This window comes from Poecilia mexicana, unplaced genomic scaffold (genome assembly GCF_051168715.1).
Source record: "Poecilia mexicana isolate PSO_F unplaced genomic scaffold, ASM5116871v1 scaffold_21, whole genome shotgun sequence".
NCBI classification, from domain to species: domain Eukaryota; kingdom Metazoa; phylum Chordata; class Actinopteri; order Cyprinodontiformes; family Poeciliidae; genus Poecilia; species Poecilia mexicana.
Window position 1 is genome coordinate 929228 of NW_028263390.1, and position 22048 is coordinate 951275.

At 43.8% G+C, this 22048-nt stretch overlaps 3 protein-coding genes across 5 annotated transcripts; 2 read left to right on the top strand and 1 right to left on the bottom strand.

Annotated features, from left to right (window-relative positions):
- Window positions 1-454: 454 nt before the first annotated feature.
- On the bottom strand, window positions 455-3900 carry LOC106914521 (activator of HSP90 ATPase activity 1). The gene is made up of 9 exons (XM_014981365.2): window positions 3367-3900; window positions 2826-3016; window positions 2668-2750; window positions 2477-2594; window positions 2296-2393; window positions 2086-2223; window positions 1532-1633; window positions 1410-1461; window positions 455-1337 (listed from the first exon to the last, which is right to left on the bottom strand). Exons 1-9 carry the CDS (start codon window positions 3582-3584, stop codon window positions 1180-1182), a joined length of 1158 nt encoding a protein of 385 aa, XP_014836851.2. The 5' UTR covers window positions 3585-3900; the 3' UTR covers window positions 455-1179.
- On the top strand, window positions 3868-11119 carry vipas39 (VPS33B interacting protein, apical-basolateral polarity regulator, spe-39 homolog). Of its 2 annotated transcripts, XM_014981361.2 has the most exons (19): window positions 3868-3951; window positions 4271-4363; window positions 4945-5047; window positions 5125-5262; window positions 5417-5455; window positions 5519-5583; window positions 5954-6010; window positions 6087-6179; window positions 6949-6982; window positions 7055-7157; window positions 7234-7261; window positions 7768-7841; window positions 7983-8058; window positions 9072-9206; window positions 9299-9340; window positions 9402-9578; window positions 10005-10094; window positions 10191-10295; window positions 10372-11119. In XM_014981361.2, exons 2-19 carry the CDS (start codon window positions 4271-4273, stop codon window positions 10390-10392), a joined length of 1473 nt encoding a protein of 490 aa, XP_014836847.2. In that variant the 5' UTR covers window positions 3868-3951; the 3' UTR covers window positions 10393-11119. The 2 variants fall into 2 exon arrangements, 1 of the variants encoding a protein (XP_014836847.2); XR_015761833.1 differs by lacking the exon at window positions 10372-11119 and having other exon boundaries at window positions 9402-9617; window positions 10191-10240.
- A 464-nt stretch (window positions 11120-11583) lies between these two features.
- gpr132b (G protein-coupled receptor 132b) lies at window positions 11584-20438 on the top strand. Of its 2 annotated transcripts, XR_015761835.1 has the most exons (4): window positions 11584-11800; window positions 13482-13673; window positions 17064-18511; window positions 18649-20438. XR_015761835.1 is itself a non-coding variant. In XM_014981355.2 (3 exons), exon 3 carries the CDS (start codon window positions 17194-17196, stop codon window positions 18250-18252), a length of 1059 nt encoding a protein of 352 aa, XP_014836841.2. In that variant the 5' UTR covers window positions 11584-11800; window positions 13482-13673; window positions 17064-17193; the 3' UTR covers window positions 18253-20438. The 2 variants fall into 2 exon arrangements, 1 of the variants encoding a protein (XP_014836841.2); XM_014981355.2 differs by having other exon boundaries at window positions 17064-20438.
- Window positions 20439-22048: the final 1610 nt, after the last annotated feature.

Sequence of the window (22048 nt, forward strand, 5' to 3'; positions counted from 1 at the left end):
CAATAAACAGCAGCACATCCCAGGAGACGACCAAAAGCTTTGATATACAGATAAAATGTTTGTTAAAAAGTCAGAGTTCAACAACTGAAGGAGAAGAGGAGCAGCGTTCTGCTGCCAGGCAGGTCACAATGTGAATGTTTAAACTTTCACTTTTATTTAAAAACACATTCTGTTAAATGTTTTTATTTTATTTAATGTTTTAAATGCACTTTTAGTTAAGATCCAACTGCAGTTCAAAGAAACAAAAAGATCCACAGAACAAATGACTCCATTTGTTTTTCTTTCATCATCTCCACCTGTTAAACATCCAAAGTTTTTTAATTCTATGTAGTTTTACTGATTCACAAAGAAAAATAAACATTGAACTGAAACTGTTTTATATTACCGCTTTACCCCAAGTTATATTTGTTTATAAACAATGTAATGCAGTAAATATGAATAAAAACACAATCTATTAGCTCACTGCAAAACCTTTATTTTGAAAAGTATAAGAAAGCTTTCTTTTGAAAGACCAACATCCTTTTATATATTCCTGCTTTAGATCCATAAATTTGCAATTCTCATGCTCTTATTTTGAAGTCTGTTTATACTGTAGATCTGTTTCCTCTTATTCTACTTTTTCCCCAATAACAACATTTAAAACAAGATACATAATAATTAGTATCGTTATAGAATATGTAAATTATAAAGTCAAAATGAAATTGGTGCTCAAAGCTTGTCGTCTTTAGAGGATCTGAGTTCCTTAACATACCACAGATCTTTTCATTCCACATAAAGTATTTTTGGTTAAAGCTAGTTTAGCATTAGCTTCCACTAAACAGTGTGTTGCTACAACGCCTTAGCATTAGCAGAACTAATGTTTATGATTAGAGCTGTAGTGTTAGCGTAGCTAACTTTGTAGTTAGCGCTGGTGTAGAAAACAGGTTCCTTCAGGATTAGCTCCTTTAGCTCAGAACAAGCTGTAAAAAGTCAAACACTTTGAACACATAAATAGTTTTTCAGGTTCTTCATTGTGGCTTTCAGTCGACGTTGCCCATCAACGGTACCGACTTTCTGGACCCACCTTGGACAGAAATGAGCAGCAGGAGATTTTATGAAGCTCATGTTCCTTCAGGACACCGGCAACAGAAACTGTTGAAGACTCTACAGTCTCAGGCGTTCCTCTGGGTCCAGGCCCTCTCAGTACCCAAAGGTTTGTTTGATGGCCTGGAGGTAAAAGCGCCTCCAGCCCTCCCTGGTGGTCTCCTCCTCCCCAGCAGGAACTCCTCGGGCCTCCAGCTCCAGCTCCGTCTCGTCTCCTCGGTCTACCAGCTCCAGCCTGATGGTGGCGCAGTGCTCTGATGGAGCAACCAGAGGGCTCAGGCGTTCTGCATGCAGCAGCAGCAACACTTCATGGCATAAAGACTCACCGCTGGGCCAAGTCCTGAAGCGCCACCTCATCTCAATCCTCTGGTCTGGTACCTTCAGAGAGAAACCGTCTGGTTACGCCAACATGGAACAATTTTATGTCTGACGAGGACCGAGACCTCACCAGCTCTGTGAACTCTCCGCTGACGCTGCCGTCAAGAAGAAGGAACTTTCCTCCTCGCCGGGCGTCAACAGTCGCTGCTGAGCGCGTAAACACCTGAACAAACTGGACAGAGCGCAGAGGAGCCGGTCAGATGGACCAGAACCACATCTGTCCTCACGGGTCAGAACCCGTTCTGCAGAACTTGATGGCATGCTGAGGGACAGATCTAAGACATGCACGCTGTCGGCCAGTAGTGGGCACTCTTCTGCTGATAATTTATTTTTAGAGTGCTCTAGCATTTTGGCTAACTTTGAAATCGTCTAGTGATCTCAGAATCTGGCCATGTTAGTGTTGGCGTAGTACTTTAGCGTTAGCTTTCACTAAATTCATGTTGGTAGCCCTCAGAGGCAGTCCAAGGATTTCTGGTTCCCTGGGCAAACAGCCCCACCGGCACTGGGATGGCGTAGCGCTGTAGGGTTAGCTCAGCTAACATTTTAGTTAGCATCGGACACCACTGTCAGCCTTTGTGAGCCGAAGCCTTGTGATTCCTTAGCTGGGTCCGTTTTGGTCGGTACCTCCTGGTTGATGAAGGTCCTGTAGAGTTCATCAGCAGAGGTCTGGAACGTTTCCCTCAGGCTGAAGCTGCAGGTCTGGATGCGAACACCTGTGGGACAGGTAGCCGGGCTGGACGAGCGCTTAGCGTCTGAGCTAACCTGAGGACGACATGGAGACGATGTTCAGGTCCAGTCAGAATCAGCTGGGTCGGGACAACAGGTGGACTGTACCTGAGTTTTACTGGTTTTGACCTGGTTCTTCTTGCTCGCCACAGGTGTGGATGGTTTCTGCCCGTCAGCAGTGGGAAGGATCATCCCCTGACTGAAATCTGAGAGGTTAAAGGTCACCTTTGCTGTGACGTTCATTATTCCTGCCTAAATACCTGGTGGTGACTGTCAGTGGACAGCAGACCTGATTTAAGGTCACGGACGTACTGGCCCAGAACCCTGCGGACCTCCTTCCCACCAGACCTCTTCATCAGGTCCAGCAGCGGGGTGCTGGGCTGGTCCTTACACAGACACACCGAGATCTGGACCAAACGGAGCAACTCAACGTCAACAAGGCAGCTGGACGAGTGCAAGGCTGAAGGTCAACTGACTCACATCAAGGTCGTCTTCATCGTTCTCATCGGACAGGTTGGGGACGTCAATGGTCCCTCGGTACTTCAGTCCACTGCAGGACGTCCCTGGAATGAATGACATCATCAGTGTCGCCCTATCAGGAGCCTCAGTGGTGTTGCATCATCAGTGACATCACAGACCTAACCAGTTGGCCCTCAGTTGGAACTCATAGAAGAAGAAGAGTTTTCCTTTGCGGTTGTTGATGGACGCCTCTCCGTCCAGCCTGCTGACCTCTGTGACCTCGCAGACGCCCTCTGACCCCTCCACCCGGACGCCCAGCAGCAGCTGACGGAGGCGGTCCGAGGACCAGGCCGTGACGTCTCGCTCCGTCCTGACAGGGAAGACGGGAACAGGGTGAGCGAACTGGCTCCGCCCACCTCTGGCATCACAGCGTTTAAAAATATCTGCACATGTGCCGAGCTGCCAGGTCTCATAACTCTGCCACCCTAAAATAACCCTCCAGATTTACCCCTCGGGTCATTCTGGAGGGTTCTGCTTCTGTCTGAGCGTAACCATGGAAACCAACATGGAGACCACTTTGACAGCTTCTGCCTTCAGGTCCAGGATTTGTCTTCATATTAGCATTTAGAAACTTTCACACAACTTTAAAGGTGAAAACATTTAAACTCTCTAAAGCTAGAATTCCAAAATAAAAGCCTCAGTGTTCAATGTTTCACTGACCAGTGCCAGTTGTTGACGTTGGTGGCGTCAGCTCTTTCCTCAACGATCCACCGAGGGTCCCCTTCCCCCCACTTGGCCATCGATGACGGATAAACTCCGGACCGGATCGATCCAGAGGACCAGAACTGGACTGGGAGTCCCTCAGTCTGAGGTTTGACCCACAGCAGCTGAAACCTGAGCTGCTGCTCGCCACACAGACTTTCAAAATAAAACCACATACAGGTTGACAAAGCAAAAGCAGCTTTGATCGTTCATACAGCACGAGAAAGGAAAAAAAAAAACAGTTTTCCAAGTATTTAAATATCAGCCCATCTTAATAACAAAAATATGGAGGCCACAGATTCACAGAACAACTTCTAAAGCTTTGACTGGCTCAGTTAAGGTCAGAGGTCAGGATTCAGCAGTAAGAAAGAAGAAAGTTGAAGAGGAACGATTTGTTCCTGTAGCGCCAATAACATCAAGAAGATTTGTTTCTGTTAAGGAAGGCAGCGTGTATCCACTACAACTCCCAGAAGCCCCGCGCACCCGGAAGCTGTGACGTCGAATTCCGGAAGAAAGACTGAGGAGCAACGTCAGGTGAACAAGGTAATAACAGTTGATCGATCCTGATCGATAACTGTTTCATATCCAGTGGGTTTTTGTGAAGGTTGTTGTTACGTCATTAAACACCAAGATGACGTCACAGTTCCTGCGGTTTGTCACGGCGGGAAAAACCACTTAGATTGTATCATTTGTTAGCCTGCTAGTATGCTAACAAATCAAAATACAGTCCGTCAGAATAAACTGCTGGCCCTGAACGCATCATCACAGCGTCGGGTCCAGTGTCAGCACCAGAACCGGACCGTGTGTGAGTTAACTGGTCCGGAAAGGGTTCTGTAAGCTCGGTTTGGTTCTGTGTGTCCAGATGATGAAGAGTAAGGCGGACGAGGAAGACTACTGGAACAGCAGCAAGTACAACGCCTTCACTTTCGATGATGCAGATGATGAGCTGAGCGCGGTGAGACCGGAACCAGAGTCCAAACGCGCGAGGAGAGGTTCGGGTTTATGGGACAAAAACAGAAACAAAGCTGCTGAAAGTCCAGATCCTCCGGGTCTATGGCAAACCCTCAGTGTATTTAATAGCGTCGACCAACAGTAGAGCTGTGGATTGACAAAATTACACACAGAAATATACAGTGAAATACATATGTGTAATTATTTATATATGTATCATTAAATGATTAAAAACATAACATGCAATAAAAAAATGAAATGTCCTTTAAATAAAAAATTATTGGCAATCCCTGGTTTAGATCAATGGCCTAGTCAAAGTTTAGACCTACTATTACAACTGAGAATCTTTGGCAAGATTTCTCAGATGTTCTCCATCAATCGGAGGTTCTGCTTTTTTACAATAAATAATAATCAGGTTGAATCCAAAAGCATGCTGCACTTTTCAGATTTTTATCTGTTTTTTTTCTCCTCACAGATTAAAGTTATGAAATGTTAGATTTTTAATCATGATTTTTTCATTTTGACTTCCTTACTGCTCAGCTGAACATCACATTATTTCCTGTTGGTTTTATTGGCTGAGTTCAGCTGAAGGAGACCAAGAAGGCGGTGAACAGCATCGGCCCCCTGCTGGCCGAAGACGATGAGGAAGACTGGGAGCGGGTCAGCTGGAGCGGAGAACCTGTTGGCAGTAAGTCCGCCTCCCTCCCACCTGTTGGGGGTCCTCCGCTCTGATTGGCTGCTCACCTGTGGCTCCTGTGTGCTCAGGTATATCATGGTCTGTCAAAGAGATGGCGGCGTCCAATCAGAGGGCAGACAGAGAGCCCGCCTTCCCCAAGATCTCCACGGAAACGCCGTCGCTCAGCAAGAGCCAGTCGGGCATTTCTCTGAGTTCTCTGTTCAAAGGTGAGACCCTGATCTGGTCACGTGACCAGGAGGCGGAGCCTACAGGACATCGCGCACAACCAAATCTGTACCAAACAAAAATAGGATTAATCGATTAAATCGATTTGTCACCCAGCTGGAGTGGTCATGTGACCGACCTCTGCTCTGTTTCCAGGGAAACCAAAAGGAGGAAACCTGCAGACCTTCAACGACGGTGAGTCAGACGAACAAACGAGTCAGTGAGTCACGTAGCGATGCTAACGTTGTTCCGTTTCAGTCCTCGGCGACTCGTCACTTCGCCTCTACACTCCTGAGCTCCGGAAACCCAAATCAGAGTACAAGGTAATCTGATGGCAGTGTAATCTGATGGCAGTGTAATCTGATGACAGTGTAATCTGATGGCAGTGTAATCTGATGACAGTGTAATCTGATGACAGTTTAATCTGATGGCAGTGTAATCGTAATCTGATGGCAGTGTAATCTGATGGCAGTGTAATCTGATGGCAGTGTAATCTGATGACAGTGTAATCTGATGACAGTGTAATCGTAATCTGATGGCAGTGTAATCTGATGGCAGTGTAATCTGATGACAGTGTAATCTGATGACAGTTTAATCTGATGACAGTTTAATCTGATGGCAGTGTAATCTGATGACAGTCTGCCATCTGGTTTCTCTTGTTTTCCTCTTCATTTCTCTTGATGATGTCACTAGGATCTGGTCAGCGATTGGTCGGCAGAGGAGACGGTTCAGCGGCTGCAGCAGGGGAAGGTAAGTGACCCGGCGGCGTGCGCCCAGCGGGCCGACCAGAACCAGAACCAGAATTCTTCCTGTTTGTGTCTCACAGGGCGTGACTCTGGAGAAGTTCCGCTCCCTGCAGGACAAACTGCTGCTGCTGGACCTGGCCGTCGCCGCCCACGACGGGAACGCCATCACTGCCGTAAAGTTCCGACTCATCGTCACCGATCCGAAAAACTTTATTCATAATGATCCGAACACATGAAGCTGCTGGTTTTGACTTAATAAAAACATTATTTTGTCAACATCATTGACAAGAAAAAGCAGCAAATATTTCAGAATATAAAAGAAACGACCCAAAATCTTTAACAGAAATTTAAATAAATCAGTTAAATTGGCTAAAGTTAGCTTATTGATGAACATTTAGCTGTTAGCAAAACTCCAAAGTTTATTTAGAGAGCTTTTATATAATCAATATTACATTTATTAATTTGTAGAAAAGTTCAAATAAAATGGAAACAATGTATAATTACAGTCAAAATAATTTCTTACATAGAAAATGATGCAGATTCAGGCTAGCTAATAGCAGCAGGCTAACTAACGCTATAAAGCTGAACAGTTTGCTATTTTTTTTTAGTAAAAATATGATTCAGTTTTATAAGGGTATCCACTGGTCATGGATCATAAAAATTATCGTTATCAAAATAAACCAGCTGTGGAAGTAAAATGCTAACATACAGCTAGCCAAGGCTAACAGTTGTGTTTTATGTTAGCATATCTTAATTTGGAGCAATATTTTAGAAAATGTATCTAAATTAAGGCTGACATTCCTGAAGCCAAAAGTTTTAGGTGGGTTAATAGTGAGGCTGAAACGATTAATCGTGATTAATCGTTATTGAAATAATTGTCAGCTGATTTAGTGGTAGAGTGAAAACTTCCTGCCGACTTGTGGAAGTTGTTTGTGTTTGCAGGTTCTGATCTACCTGAAGAGGACGCTGTGTAAAGGTGAGTCTCTCCGTCGGTTCTGCTGCCGCAGGCTGAACGTCACTTTCTCACCGTTTGGGTTTTTCTGCTCAGAGGTTTTATTCCGGGAGCTGGAGTCCAGGCAGACGGCGCTGAGGCACTTCATCCACTACCTGACAGAGAGCCGAGAGCAGAGGCTGCTGCTGGAGCTGCTGAGGTCTGGACTCACCTGGACTCACCTGGATTCTCTGTTTGTTTGTTTGTATCTCATTTCTTCTTCTTCTGCTCCTCAGGGCGCTGGGCCGGACGGAGGAAGCCGCTGTAAGTCGTCAGCTGTAAAGAGTCGATGCTTCATGGACACTGACCTGCTGCAGGGCGGCCATCTTGGAGGGGTCGACTGCTCTACTCTGTGTTTTCTGTTTGGCAGATAACACATTTAATCATTCATAACTCAAATCACACAGCCATCATAGCCATGTGTGTAGGGACGTGTTTGTTTTCTTTGAAAGTATTTTTGAATTGGATCAATTCATGGTTCATTATGTTTAAACATTATTAGTCGGGTTAACAGAATAAAATATTAACAGGATATTTTTATTTGATACATGATAAGCATTTTATAAACCACACATCAAATCATGTTTATGTTTTTAGTAAGATTCTAAACATAGTTAGTGTTGAACAGAAATATCCAGCAGTGCTGAAGCATCTTCTGCTGTTAGCTTAGCCAAGCAGGGAGGATGACCTCTCCAAGATGGCCGCCGTATTTCCATTGTGCTCTTTATTTTGTTTATGGTAACAGTAAATGACTGTCTCCATGGTAACAGCTGCTGCAATATAAAGACTACAAGAACATAGCGGATGAGAACAAGAGGCGGGACTTCCTGAAGAGCTGCCTCAGGTGAGGAGGGAGGGAATGGAAGTATGGAGGAATGATGAGGAATTTGTGGAAGAGAAGTGAAAATGGAAGAAATTATAAATAACTCAGGAAGTGTTTATTTGTTTGTTTGTTTACATTCTCATGAGTTTTGTTGGTTTCTAGCCTCCAGTTCAGCGGTGAAGACGGAAATCATGTTCAGGATCACTACACCCTGCTGGAGCGGCAGATCATCATCGAGGTCAGAACCGGGTCAGACTGGTTCTGACTGGTCACCATGATTATTAAACAAGCGCCCCCAAGTGGTCAGATAAATATTAGCAGTTATTCTGTTGCACTGTAAGATTTAAGCATCCTGAGGCGAGTGAACCAAACAGTAATCTGATGTTAATCTGATCAGTCTGCTCCCACTCTGTTCCCACTCTGTTCCCACTCTGCTCCCACTCTGTTCCCACTCTGCTCCCACTCTGCTCCCACTCTGTTCCCAGTCTGTTCTCAGTCTGTTCTCAGTCTGTTCTCAGTCTGTTCCCACTCTGCTCCCACTCTGCTCCCACTCTGTTCCCACTCTGCTCCCACTCTGTTCTCAGTCTGTTCTCAGTCTGTTCCCACTCTGCTCCCACTCTGTTCCCACTCTGCTCCCACTCTGCTCCCACTCTGTTCCCAGTCTGTTCTCAGTCTGTTCTCAGTCTGTTCTCAGTCTGTTCCCACTCTGCTCCCACTCTGCTCCCACTCTGTTCCCACTCTGCTCCCACTCTGTTCTCAGTCTGTTCTCAGTCTGTTCCCACTCTGCTCCCACTCTGCTCCCGTCTGCTCCCACTCTGCTCCCACTCTGTTCCCACTCTGCTCCCGTCTGCTCCCACTCTGCTCCCACTCTGTTCCCACTCTGCTCCCACTCTGTTCCCACTCTGTTCCCACTCTGTTCTCAGTCTGTTCCCACTCTGCTCCCACTCTGTTCCCACTCTGCTCCCACTCTGTTCCCACTCTGCTCCCACTCTGCTCCCGTCTGCTCCCACTCTGCTCCCACTCTGTTCCCACTCTGTTCCCACTCTGCTCCCACTCTGTTCCCAGTCTGCTCCCACTCTGTTCCCACTCTGTTCCCACTCTGTTCTCAGTCTGTTCCCACTCTGCTCCCACTCTGTTCCCACTCTGCTCCCACTCTGTTCCCACTCTGCTCCCACTCTGCTCCCAGTCTGTTCCCACTCTGCTCCCAGTCTGCTCCCAGTCCACCTGTTGATGCTCCTTGTGGTTCTGCAGGCGGCGGACCGGAAGGCGGAGCGGGATGGAAAGCAGGAAGTCTTCCAGAAGTTTCCCAGAAAAGCCTCCATCCTCAACATGCCGCTCATCACCACCCTGTACTACTGCTGCTTCTACCACTACAACGAGCCGGAGGTCAGGCCCAGACTGGGATCCAACTGGTTAAACTGGGAGGATTTGGGTCAGTTGACCCAGATCAGCCGAACTTCCTGTTTTTCTGTCTTCAGGGAACCTTCAGCAGCCCGCTCAACGTCCGGCAGACATTCAAGGTGAGACGTGTTTTCTCTCTTTGCTCTGACCTCTGACGCGGTCGCTAACGCTGTCCCTCAGATCTCGGAGAAGCAGTACTTCACGACGGCGCTGGCGGCGCGGGCCAAGCTGAAGAACTGGGCGGATGTAGACGCCATGTTTAACTCCAGGAACTGGCTCGGCTTCTCCAAGAAGAAATCTCCGCTCAGCTTCCAGCGCGTCGTCGACATCCTGCAGAAAAACTCCGCCCCCACGCGGGTGAGTGGGCGGAGCCAGGAGCTCAGATGCTAAGCTACGGCAAGCCGTTTTAACATACAATCAGTTTTATCCCACTTATATTCAGAATATATGAAATTGCTTTATGACTACATATTATACATTAAATTGTCTTATATTATAATTTGATTAGACAGAAACCTGACAGATTTATGTTCTGCCTGGTGGGAACAACGTAAGATTTACTGTATCTGGAGAAAATATTTCAGATATCTTCAACTAATTTCAAGATCTCGTTTTTAGTTTTAACTAGTCAAAATTCTAATTCAAGATATCTTAAATTACCATTCTGGATAGTAAAAATGCTTTCTTAGATATTTACAATGTAATTACAGATCGTCATATTAAACTGATTTTATGTTAAAATGGCTTGCTATATTCCACGCTAATGCTATCGGTTGCTAACAGGTCCTACAGGAATACGTCGGACTCGTTAGCGACGCGGAGCTCAGGATCGGATTGGCTCAGAAACATAAATGCCACGACATCGTCATCAATGTGAGTTCTCTGATTGGCTGCTTTCCGTAGCTGTTTAAACCAATGAAAACGCTGGGGGCGGGGCTTTGACGTTTCCTCCGCCTGTCGGCCAATCAGACGTACCGAGACATGAAGGATCGGCAGCAGCTGGCGGAGTACCGGAAGAAGGTGGAGCGCGGTTCGGCGGAGGAGCGGAAGATCGATGAGTTGCTAAGCAACCAGGTGAGGAAGAGGAGGAAGAGGAAGAGTGTTATGGTTTAGGTCACATGACTCATCTGGTCTGGTTTTTCTTTCACAGCAAATCCGATGGAAAAACTGAGGACTTTTATTGTGAAACTCAAGTGCCAGCTTCCTGTTTGGGCGGAGCCAAAACTTCCTGCCGAATTGTCGCCAAGACTTCCGTCGCCGTTCCCTGGAAAACTTTAAAAATCCAAAATAAAAAGAGCAAAACTGTGAAAACAGAAAGCGAGAGAAGATGTGATGGTCCAGTCGGGTCAGAACCGGTTCTGGTTCTGAGTCCATGTTTACGTCATATTAACCTGTCTGTTCTTATAGAAGGAAAACTGTTAAAAACATGATGTATGATGAAATAAAGTGATTTTTTTATCAAAACTGCAGAGAAAAAATGAATAAAGGTTGATAATAAAGGCTGCAGGGGCGTCAGAGCTCCAGCAGAGGGCAGCAGCCTCAACGAGGTGAACACACCTGAACATCCCAGAAACTTTTATTAGAGGAAACAAATAGAATAAAATATACTCTATATGTATGAACTTTATATTTAATATGGTGCTAAAATGTTTTAATGTTTCTGTTTTAAGAGCTAAATTCACAGAAAATCTCATTTTAAGACATTTTACAAAACAAACTGGTCATTTTCTGAAATCTAGTCCCATAAGCAGACTCTATCTGTAGTACAGATAAAAAATATGTCACATATTTAATCACACAGAGGAAAATATTTAAGCTTTCTTTTTTTTTTTTTGCCGTTTTTACAAGTAAAAGAAATTCTCAAAAATTCAGATTAAACATTTTCTTAAGTTTCTGAAGAGTGTTCTGTTCATTTCTATAATGGAATAGATTTCCTGTCATGACTCCAGTTCTCCCTGATGCAAAGCACGTCTTCCTTCCACTCAATTTTATGTCAATCTGCTTGGACAGAGACTCTTTAGCATCTTGAGCTTCTTTATAGCAGTGAGTTGATTTGTAGATTTAGCAGCGCGTTCACAGATTGACTGACAGTGCTAAGCCCCGCCTCCTGCCTCTGATTGGTTGTTTTTGATGCATTTTTACAAAAGGTAAATACTGCAGCTTTAATTATTGCACTTTTATGAAATATTTTAATTTTTTTAAGCTGTACTAGTTTAAAAAATCGTAACATAAATTCCAGTTCTAATAAAATCCAAAGTTACCTGGAATCCCCCGTCCTGGAAGCACAGGGCGACTGTGGGAAGGAAACAGAAGAACCGTTAAAATAACCGGAGCAGGTGAGGAATAAATCATCTCAGGTCACCATGGTAACCGGCAGGTCAGACCGCCACCAGGTGGCGCAGTGGCAGCGTTTTCCCGCTGCTGACTCAAACATGAAGACCTGGAGGAAAGAGGGGGGGTGATGACTGCGTGATGACGTCGGTGACGTCACCCAGGGGGTTTCTCTGAAGGGAGCCGCCACCGGTCGCTTCATTCAGGAGCAGCGCGAGCGCAGAGACGGACCACGCGCAGCTTCACAGGTGAGTATTTACCTGCAGCAGCAGATCGATCAGCTTCATTGGTTCATATCAATAAAACAGAAATGATGAGAAAATCTGAGGAAACAAAGAGAACAGATGAAGCTCATTAAATATTAATGTTTTACCGTCATGATTCTCATGACGCTCTAACGCGTCTTATCGGAAACATTAAAGCTGCTTCAGATCGTTTCAGTGTTTATTTACCTCATTATGTAAAGAAAAGTTATTCAATCAGTTTCTGATCCTTATTTATTTACTGAAAAAAACTAATTTTGTACCAAATTTATGAAGCTTAGAATCTGAATTTGATCCCAGCAGCGGCTCTGATGGAGGATTTAGGACCTTTTGATTATTTTTACAAATGTTGATAAACTACATAAAATGTCCATTAATGAACCAATCAAACATTTAATCTCTTAGTATGGAAATGTTAACCTGAACATGGAGTTACTACTTAAACAGGAGTTTTGGAGTCATGGAGGAAAAAAGGAACATTATTTATTTAAAAACCAAAATAAAAAACTGAATGACTGAAACAATCACAAATGTTGAAACTACAGGAAATAAAGCTGATTACAAACCCAAAAGGACAAGATTTCATATTTCTACTCAAAAGTAAAAAGTTTCCAATATATCTTCTGGTCTGTCTGTTTTCCTCATGGCCACAAAAGTCTTGATGCTCCAGAATAAAATGACTGAAGTGAAAGTAAAAAGTACGGTGTAGTAAAAATACTCCTAAAAGTCCTTTTTATTCTGATCAAAAAGTTTCTTTATGTAAATGTAACTAGTTACTTCCCACATGTGGTCAGAAGTTAAGGGGAAATGTGGTTTTAACAAAGAAGAAGAAGAAGGAAACACCAGAACCACCAGGATCCGGCGATGTGGATCATCTCACTTGGGTCCAGATTTTTCTGCTTTTCCTCCACTGAGTCTGGTTCCGCCGGGTTCTGGAGGTTCTGTTGGAACTTGATAAATTAACTTTTTATGAAGTTTCTCTCATCAAATCAAACCTGGAGCGTTGCTTTGATTCTTCCATGTTAGAGAAATCCGTTTATCTCCATGGAAACCATACAGCTGTAAAACGCTAGATGGACCTAGCCCCGCCTTCAAGGCGCAGCTCCTCCCCCACTCAGCTCCTTCAGACTAGCCAGCAGCAATTAGCAAACAGTTGCTGAGCTCGTTATAGCAGCTGCTGCTCAGAGCAGCGCTGATAAAAACGTTAAAGGGTTAAAGAGGAGCCTGAACTTTGAGCCCAAACCTCCCATCCATCGTCTCTCTGCTGGATATCATCTCTACTCTTTAGCTATTGAGCTGTTAGCATGAAAGTCATGAAGTTGTCACACAGCAACGATCTTCAGTCAGAGGCCTCTCCAGATTTGTTGCAAAACTGACTGCTACTGGAGTTTATTCTGTGTTTGAAGTTTATTTTTTATCTGAACTGCCATGCTAGCAGACGTTAGCCTGATTATTGAGCAGAGCAGCTGGTAAACCCCCAGGCTGGACTTTACAGGAATGTGTTGCTCATTCCTCAGCAGAAATTCTGACTTAGAGGTGATGCAACAGAACAAACGACTCCCACGATTCAGAGACGCTTCAAACACAGAAACAAAACGTCCTCAAACGCACCAGCACCGCAGCTTGAGAACCACCGCTCTAAGTCTGCATTGTATTGTATCTGCAGGATCAGTGAGGCTAAAACCATCAGAGGAGAAGGAAACGGCTGCAGAAACGAGGCGATCGTTACTATTTATGTTTTGAGGAAACTGCGGCTGAGTGACCCTTTATTCTCAGAAAACTGATCCGTCCTGGATTTATTAAAGACAAACTTTCCAGTTACACCAGAGAAGAAGAAGATGATGGACATTAAATGAAGGTAAAATGTCTTCATTTACAGTTAGTTTGGGGTTTTATTTATAGACTTATCAGAATCTGGTGGTTTTACCTGAATATTAGTTAAATATGAAGCAGGAAAGAAAACCTGAAACAGCTTCACTGATGGGAAGACCATAAAGATGCAGAACAAGCCCACATCATCACTGCACCACCACCGTGCCCTATAGCTCCATACTGCTGCTCTTTATTTAAATTCATTTCAATAACGTTTGTCGTAATAAAAGAAGAGATAAAGTCAGAATTTAGACGGTTGAACGTTTATAAGGGCTATAAAAAGTGAACACACCCTATAATACACTTCCTAACCAGAGTTTCTGTTATCATCTTCTGACCTTCATGTGTGACTGAGTGACACAAGCCCACATCATCACCCCTCCACTGCCGTGTTGCTAAGTTTTGCTGGTGCTAACCTGAATTTCTGTCAGGTCAAAGTTCTGTCCTTCGTCCAGATGCAGCGCTTTAGCATTAGCTTATGCTAAATTAGTTTTAGCTAAATACCATCCTGCCATGATACTTTAGCATTAGCTTCCACTAAATATCATATGTTAGCTTAGGTCATTAGCTTTCAGTAAATTCCATGTTAGCTTAGGGGGACATCGACTTTTTTGGGAGCAAAATAAATGAATCATAGCTGAAAATAGACACCAACATCGGTAGCCTACAAGGTACTTAAGCTTAAGGTTCTGTATTGATATTAGCTAGTCATCTTTTAGCTAACATTACCTGCTAGTCATCTTTTAGCTAACATTACCTGCATCCAACAGCTTTACTCAACTCAGTCGGTTAGTTTGGAGGGAAAAACTGTGAAAAGTTCTTTGCGTTTTGCTGGTTTGCTGCCGTGATTCTAACACAAACCTACGTAGCTCCACACAGCAGCAGCAGGTCTCCTTCACAGGTGGAAACCCAGCGCGAGCGGCGTGGCGCTCATGTTGCGTTTAGAGGCGGCTCGGAAAAACAGGTTACAACATGTTAACAACGGATTAAACAGTTTTAACTGCTGATAAAAGTGACAGAGGACACAGATATGGGAAGTGTGGAAGCCTCTACTGTATCAAATTGACAGGAATAACAGAGAGTTGGCCATTCTAAGGTAAAAACCCAGTGCATACAGTGTTCATGTTTTTTTTTGTTTTTTTTTCATCCAGACGGCTTCCCGCGCCCCCCCTGCAATGACACGGCGCCCCCTAGGGGGTCCCACAGTTTGGGAACCTCTGGCTTAGCACATTAGCTTTCAGTAAATACCATGTTAGCATAGCACATTAGCTTTCAGTAAATACCATGTTAGCATAGCACATTAGCTTTCAGTAAATACCATGGCGGTACATAGCGTGTTAGCATCAGTAAAACTCGTGTTCATAATTAGGACAGCTAACTTTTTACTCAGTGGTTCCACCACTGTTCGCGACCTTTAACCTGCTAGCTGACCATGGACAGGTTCCTGTTTCTGACTCTTGATTACTTTTCAACCAGAATAATTATAAACTACCAGCTGTTTGCTGCTCTGAAGAAGTTTTTACACCTTTAGGCTTCAGAGCAGCAAACAGGTGAACTAAAGTTTCTTTTCTGATCTGTTGAATAAATTCCAGTTTGGTTGCAGAGAGAACCACAGTCAACCTGTTTATGTTTAACAGGTTTAAACAAACAGGAATCTGGTCTGGTTTTGACTCTTCCTGCCAGAATAAAAGCACATCCTGTCTGACACGAGCTCTGAGCTCTGGGTTAGAAAAACGTTGATCTGACCTCAAAGTTTCCAGCATCATCAGGAAAAAACCCTGACAGGTTTTAGAGGCAGCTTGTTGTTACCGTCATCAGTTTGTCACCTGGTTCTAAACGTGGAAACAAAGAAATGATGAGTCGGCCGCTGATGTCTGAAAGGTCGACATTTTTAAGCTCAAATGTTTTTATCTTTGTAATAAAAATCATATAAAAAATCATAAAATTCCATCAGTTAAATTTAAAATGGTTTTAGTGCAAAGGACCAGCTGCTTTCACACATTTGGTTCTCAGAGATGTGCTGAAAGCTGTGGGCAGGAAGGATTTCCTGTAGTAGAAACACGGCGAGTTTCTTCTTCTGCTTCGCTGTTTTAATGTCGACTTTGAGCTGCTTCTGTTTACGTCTCAATTTCCTGCCTTGGTTGTTTTCTAGTTTTCTGACTTTTTCCAGTTTAACTGCTCCTGCAGCTCAGTGCCGATGCAGGGATGGTTGTTAGCGAAGCGTCTGACTGCGGCTGGCACAGAGCGATCCGATCTGTGGCCTCAGGACAACAGCAGGGATCCTTCACTTCCTGTGTCCAGACAAAAACCAGACTTTCCCAGAGGAGTTCTTTCTTTGGAGATAAATGAGTCTGTCATATTGGCATAAAGCAAATCTAATGTGTTTTCTTTTGGTAGAGTGTCTGACTGACTGTTGAAGAATTGGGAGAGCAGCAGAGAATGAGGCATGATTTCAGTCACCAGATTTACCACCAAAGTTGTGGTTTGGTGTTTGTAGGTTAGCAGCAACTGAATGACATCCTCCTCAACAGTAGCTGAAGGGGGATGTCAGCGGTGGCCAAATGACACAATATGGTAACCCGACTTAAATCAGAAAAAAACCTAATCAAATTTAATATCAGAAAGTCAAACAGTGTAATCAAACAGAAGAATGATAAAGATAATTTCACTTAAAGTTCAGCTGCTTCTTTATTTGACCTCTTATTTACATTCAGACAGGTGAGTCAAACTCACCTGTCTGAATGCTGGTCCTTTAATCTACAGACCAACATGAAGCATAAGGAGCAACGAGACACCAGAAGCTCCAGGGTTGGTTCTGAAAGCAGATCTCGGCTCAGAAATCTGCTTGTTTCCTGTTTCAGACGTGCAGCAGCTCATGTGAACAGACCGACTCAGACAGCAGAGAAACTTCAGCAGATAGTGATGCTGCAGAAAGAGGAACTTCTCCGGCTGAGGTGAAGAGCCGCAGTGACAGAAAGAGGAACAGCGAAGACTTTACACTGAGATCGGTTATTTCTGAAGGATGTTTAGTTTAAGCTCTTCCTCCATCTCTAGGATCCACTGTTGGCTCTGAAACCGACAGATTCACTCTGGAGTCATCAGGCTCTGATTCTTCGCTCAATATGACAGTAAAGAACCTTAAAAACCAGAAACAAGGGAACTTTATTTTATAGCACCTTTCAGCCAGACACTCAAAGTGCTGATAAAAAGAAGTTAAAAACAACAGACATGAAGAAAAACAGATTCAGATTTTGAATACTGAAGAGGAGAGGAGGAGGACTGAGCCTTGGGGAACTCCACAGATAAATTTACTCAGCTACGGTTCAGACAGGCGAAGATTTCAAACTGTTGGTAACTTTCCTGGTTTTCTCTCCAGATGCTGATCTCATGGTGTGATGGCTGACGTCACCCTGCGGTTGGTCTGATTGGATCGGCTTTTCTTCCTACAGACTCTAGTCCTTGATCGGCCAGTTGTCTGCAGAGACCCTTGGATTTGATTGGCCACCATGCTGAACGTCACAGGCGGGTTGTTGGAGAACCAGAGCTCAGTCAGCTGTGAGAGGCCGTACGGGGAGGACCGGGTGCCGCTGCTGGTTCTCTACATCACCGTTCTGGTCGTCGGTCTTCCCGCCAACGTGCTGACTCTCTTCCTCACCTGGCAGCAGGTGCGCAGGAAGAACGTTCTTGGTGTTTACCTGTGGAGCCTGTCGTTGTGCGACCTGACCTACCTGTTCACGCTGCCGCTCTGGGCGGACTACGTCAACAACGGTCACGAATGGCGGTGGAGCTCGACGGTCTGCAAGCTGACGGGCTACATCTTCTTCACCAACATGTACATCAGCATCTTCCTGCTGTGCTGCATCTCCTGCGACCGGTACTGGGCGGTGGCCTACAGCCTGGAGTCCCGCGGTCAGCGGCGGCTGCGCCACGCCGTGGTCATCACGGTGGTCATCGTCCTGGTGGTGGCCGTGGGCCACACCGCCGTCTTCACCATGAGGGAGGGAAACGTTCAGGGCTTGAAGCGCTGCTTCGAGCCGAGCCAGAGCAGCAAGGTGATGAGCTTCAGCTACGCCCGCTTTGTGATCGGCTTCCTGCTGCCGCTGCTGCTGCTGGCGGTCACCAACCGCCGCGTCCTAACCAACGTCCAGCGCAGCTCGGGCCTCCACGGCGACCAGAAGCGGCGGGTCCGGCGGCTGGCGGTGGCAGTGGTGCTGCTGTTCCTGGTCTGCTTCGGGCCGTACCACCTGATCCTGCTGGCCCGAGCCGTCATCACCCAGTTCCCCCAGCTGGTGGACTCGCCCTGCATGTTTGAGGAGACCATGTACACGTCCTACACCATCTCCCTCGGCCTGTCCACCATCAACAGCGCCGTCAACCCCATTCTCTACGTCCTGTCCAGCAACAACATCCGCAAGGAGTGCCGCCGCGGACTCGCGCAGATCTGCGTGTCGGCATGCCACGGACCGTCGACCAACAGCAGCCAAATCAAATCCTTGGAGCTGAACGCCGGAACCGACACCGAGAGACATCCGGTTGGACCAGAAGAGACCTTAGAAATCAGATAGAAAGTGACCGGATTGCTGAATCCACAGGCGGGTCTCTGGAGTCTAAAGGTTCACACCGGTTCTGTCCAGTCCGCTTTAATCCAACTCCAGTCCGTTTGTCAAGGAAGTCCAGTTCGGTTGAAGTGTGGACGCTAACTGACCTCTGGTCCTCCAGTCCGGTCTGGGAAAATTAACTCTGGTTCGGTTTGATATGTGAACACCAATCGGACCGGAGACCGCCGCAAAAGCAGGAAGTGGACTTCAACACAAGACATTCTGGGTAAATGAAACCAAAGCTGTTAGAAAAACATGCTAGCCTAGCGCTAGCAGCAGAAATGGCTTCTGGTCTTTAGCCAAAGACTAAAGAGAAATCCTCCAACCGCTAAAACCTGACGCCTCCATCTTGTTTTTCTGCAGCGCCCCCACAGGCCAGGAGGGGAACAGGTTGGTTTGACTCAGAACCACAGCAGCTGGAGGTGGAGCAGATGATGGAGTTCTTGTTCCAGTAGAACCGGGTCTACCGAACCATCATCTTACTCCTCTCTGCCTCCTTCAGTTTTGGACTGACGAACGAGTTCTTCTGGGACAAAACATGTTCTTAAAAACTGAACTTCAGATGTCTGCCTTTAACCCCATGATGTTTGTAATCTGATTCAATTTTGTATAAAAGCTGAATGTGAGTTTATTGCAAACCAAAACAAATAAAAGTTGTTATTCAGTGATTCTTGAGAATAGGGACAAAACAGGTCCTATGGATAAAGCACAAAATTTGAATAAAATATACACAAAATATAATTTTTTCAAATATCTGACTAAACTAACCTGGGTCATGTGAGCACAACAATGTATATTTTCCAGGTATTTGCTGAATAATTTTTTATTTTAAACATTGTAGTCGATGGATTATGCCTGTAAAAGCCCTTGTCCAGGAGCAGAACTCAACACATTATAATAGTTTAAAACAATTACAGAAATACTAAAATTATATATTATGACAAGTATAAGTCATATAAATAATTATAAAAGTATCAATAAATTGAATTAAAAATCATTTTTATATATTTTCCAACTCCATTGAAATTTGTCCCTAGTTTTTGTCAACACCGTCAGACATGAAAAGAATGTAAAAAAATCAGGCATTATTGGGGGGCACCAGAACTTCTGAGGACCCCATGACGTTGTCTTTTCTCTTCCTTTGCTAGGAGGGCTAGTTAGCTCCGGTTAGCTTAAGTTATTCTTTAGTTTTTTCTTCTGTTTTATTCCTAAATTGTTTGTCACAACCATGATGTCTCAACTCCATAACTGACAATTTACAAAACTTTGATGAAATTTTGTGAAATAAAAGCTTAATTCTGGTATAATGTAAAGATTTCATGGACCTGATGAGCTACAATATGGCCTCTTTCAGAATAACATCATATAAATTGAGGTAGTTTGGCTTTTTGTCAACTCCATCAGAGTTTTTCTGACTCTTTCAGTGAAATTGTTGACAAATCTCACTTAAATGTGCAATTAATTCATTTTAATGTATTTTACATAAATTGCATTACTTCACATGTAGCAAGTTTTTCTTTTAACTCACTAGTTTGTCACCACCTTCAGTTCTGTGTCAACTCCATCAGATGGACTTTTTGTTGTTTTTGGTTTTAAATATTTCTTTTGTTTCTTGAGAAGCATTTGTCTGTAAAATGAGTAAAAATATCACTAATAGGGTATTTTAAAAATCATTTTATATTTATTTTTGTCAGATGGTGATGACAAAGTTCTGGGTCAGGTCGATTAAAACTGTAATTTTTTAAAAAATGTTGCAACTGGGAGCCTGTACCTTAGCATCTTTACATTTCCTAAACATTGTCATATTTGCACACATAAGGTTGAGAAATAATAAAAAAAAAATATGGGAAAATTAAAACCCATTTTGTCCCTGTTCTCAAGAATCACTGAATTACAAGTTTTAAAGTCAGTTACCAAAATAAAAGCTGTGATTGAATTTAAAAGTCATAAAATAAGTTGTAATTTACAGTCATGATTATGAAACACAAAAAATAATTAAGACTGAATTAAACAAAATAAAACTAAACTTTGATGAACAAAAATTAAAATATTTTGTAAAGTGATGAAAATCTAAATGTTGCAACAAACTTCAGGATGATTTTAACTAAATAAATATGACGTCACTGATCTGATTAAATAGTCAGTTGAACTTTTGCTGAACCGTTTCCTGTTTGCTCTGCCGCTGCAGACCTGCAACGTTTTTATTCAAATCCGCTGCAGATTAAACATCCAGGTGCTTTTTCACACAGAAAACCACAGACTGTGTGAGAGGATGTGTGTGTGTGTGTGTGTGTGTGTGTGTGTGAACGGATGTCGGCTGACAAAGGTCAAATAGAGTTCAGACGAAAATGAAAAGTTCAAAACTGAAAGTTTCCAATGAAACCTAAATTTGATAATTTATGTTCAGTTTTACTGCCAGCAGCTCTGAGTTACCAAGTCTCCGTCTGACCCGGTTCCCTCTCCGCTCCGCTCTGATTGGCCGGCCTGTCGCTTCCGGTCCCAGACCACGCTCTGATTGGCCGCCTCCTGCTGAGTAAACAACCACCTCATCAATGATTAACGCGCCTGTCAGACGCGACTCAGGGCCAAATTAATCATTGATACCTGACCTGAAAACGACAAAGGAAAAATGCGGCGTCGCCATGGCAACAAGGCAGGATTTCCGCTTTGAAGAACTCCCGACCTCTTCATGAGAAAAATGTTTAATTTGCGCAAAACATGTTTTAATCACCAAATGATGTGAAAAGTTTCAGATTCTCAGTTCACAGAAAAAAAAAACAGGAAAATAAACATGAAAGGAAGCAGAATTTATCATTTTTACAGCAGGAAGTGTTGTAAATAAATCTGCTTGCTGTTATTTGGTGAATCTTAAAAAATGTGATTTGTCATCTAAACCAAGAAATGAACTTAATATTGAAGCCAATCCTGCTTTAGAACTTTGTTTTCCTTCCACTCAACTTTCCAGAAAAAGCACAGAGGGAGCTCAGCCCGACAGCTGCTGACACAACGAGCTTCAGGCTTTTATCTCACCTTTCGTTCAGAAGGTGAACATGAATCCAGGATCTCCATAAAACCCGTCAGCAGAATGAAGTTCTGAGATGTTCTGGTAGATCCGGTGGACTGGAACCAGAACCAGCAGGCGACATGGCAACCCAGATCATCTTCCTGTGGAAACTTCACTCAGGTCGTTTCTCCAGACAAAATCAAAACTTTACTTTGATCCTAACTGAGCAGTGGTTCGGTTCTGGTTCTGTTCAGTCCAGGTGAGACGGTTCTGATATTTAAAACAAGCAGTGGGATATTTCCTGACCTCACCTTTTCTCCTTCCACTAAACTTTCTTCACCCATTTCACATTTAGAAAGTTTTGTTTGATATTTTTTCTCGGTCTCTCTCTCTTATTGTTGAATTGTGACCTCTGACCTTAACTGAGGTGGGTCGGCCTCTCTGGGAAGATGAATGGCCTAATATGGAAACTCACTTATGCCAAGAATTAAAAAATAAAAGCCCAACAAGAAAACGTAACTACATGTTCTCATGTAGTGATTGCCAAACTACAAGTTGTAATTATGAGTTTTAAACTCGTAATTACAAGATTTAATGTCTTAATTACAAAGATAAACATTGTAATCATGAGTTTTAAGTCATAATTATGAAATATAATTTGAGTTTTAGGTCTTATATTAAGGTTTAAGTAATAAATAAGAAAATAAAAGCTATAAAAGTTTTAGTCCCAGAAGTTTAGAAACGGAGTGATGCGTTTCC